The sequence below is a fragment of the Phaethon lepturus genome, unplaced genomic scaffold (genome assembly GCF_000687285.1).
Source record: "Phaethon lepturus isolate BGI_N335 unplaced genomic scaffold, ASM68728v1 scaffold28739, whole genome shotgun sequence".
Lineage (NCBI taxonomy): Eukaryota > Metazoa > Chordata > Aves > Phaethontiformes > Phaethontidae > Phaethon > Phaethon lepturus.
The window spans coordinates 2,699-3,515 of NW_010566001.1; the positions used below are offsets into that span (position 1 = coordinate 2,699).

General features: G+C 50.7%; 1 protein-coding gene across 1 annotated transcript in view; it reads left to right on the plus strand.

Annotated features, from left to right (window-relative positions):
• LOC104627226 (dnaJ homolog subfamily B member 5-like) overlaps positions 1-344 on the plus strand; it is a gene marked incomplete at both ends in the record, with an annotated part of 3,039 nt that extends 2,695 nt beyond the window's left edge. Inside the window, one exon of the mRNA XM_010295356.1 lies at positions 1-344. This exon is cut by the window's left edge and continues 252 nt beyond it. Coding sequence (XP_010293658.1) covers positions 1-344 — 344 coding nt within the window.
• Positions 345-817: the final 473 nt, after the last annotated feature.

Consider the following 817-nt stretch of genomic DNA (forward strand, 5'->3'; position numbering starts at 1 on the left):
AGGAGTCCCTGCACACGCGGAGAAAGGTCCAAGACCCACCCATCATCCATGAGCTCAAGGTGTCCCTGGAAGAGATCTACCATGGCTCCACCAAGAGGATGAAGATCACCCGCAGAAGGCTCAATGCTGATGGCCAGACCATGCAGACTGAGGACAAGATCCTAAACATTGTCATCAAACGGGGTTGGAAGGAGGGAACCAAAATTACATTCCCCAAAGAAGGGGATGCCACCCCAGACAACATCCCTGCTGACATCATCTTTATCCTCAAGGACAAGCCTCACTCACACTTCAAGAGGGATGGGATGAATGTGGTCTACACGGCAAATATCAGTCTTAAAGAGGTGCGTATCAGTGGGAAATCCTGTGGGGTGGGAGGTGGTGCTGGGTTGTGGCACGTGGAGCCAAGAAGGGTGTCAGTCCTTTTCCTGCGCTGATGAGGAAGGACCAGGTAGGTCATGAGAGACACAAGCAAAGACCTCTGCAGAAAGGAGCTGCAGAAACCAGCTCATACTTGGTTTTGGAGATGCTCAATCTCTGTGCTGGGTGTAGGACATGGGTTCTGCGGTACCTGCTGAATGTGCCTTGCTTCTTGAGCCAATACAGGTGGTATTTACCCATTTTCTCCCTTCCCTATATGTCTTGTCCTTCTATTTTGGTGTATTCACATATGGGAGAGAGCCCAGATCCTCTGTAGGAACAAGGGAAACCCAAGTTTGCTGGCATGAGTTTGGTCCCTGCTTTTTCTCATAGACGAGCCTGCTGTGGCTTAGGTACTATCTGGGACAGTGCCAGGTATCAATCCCCATGGACAGAG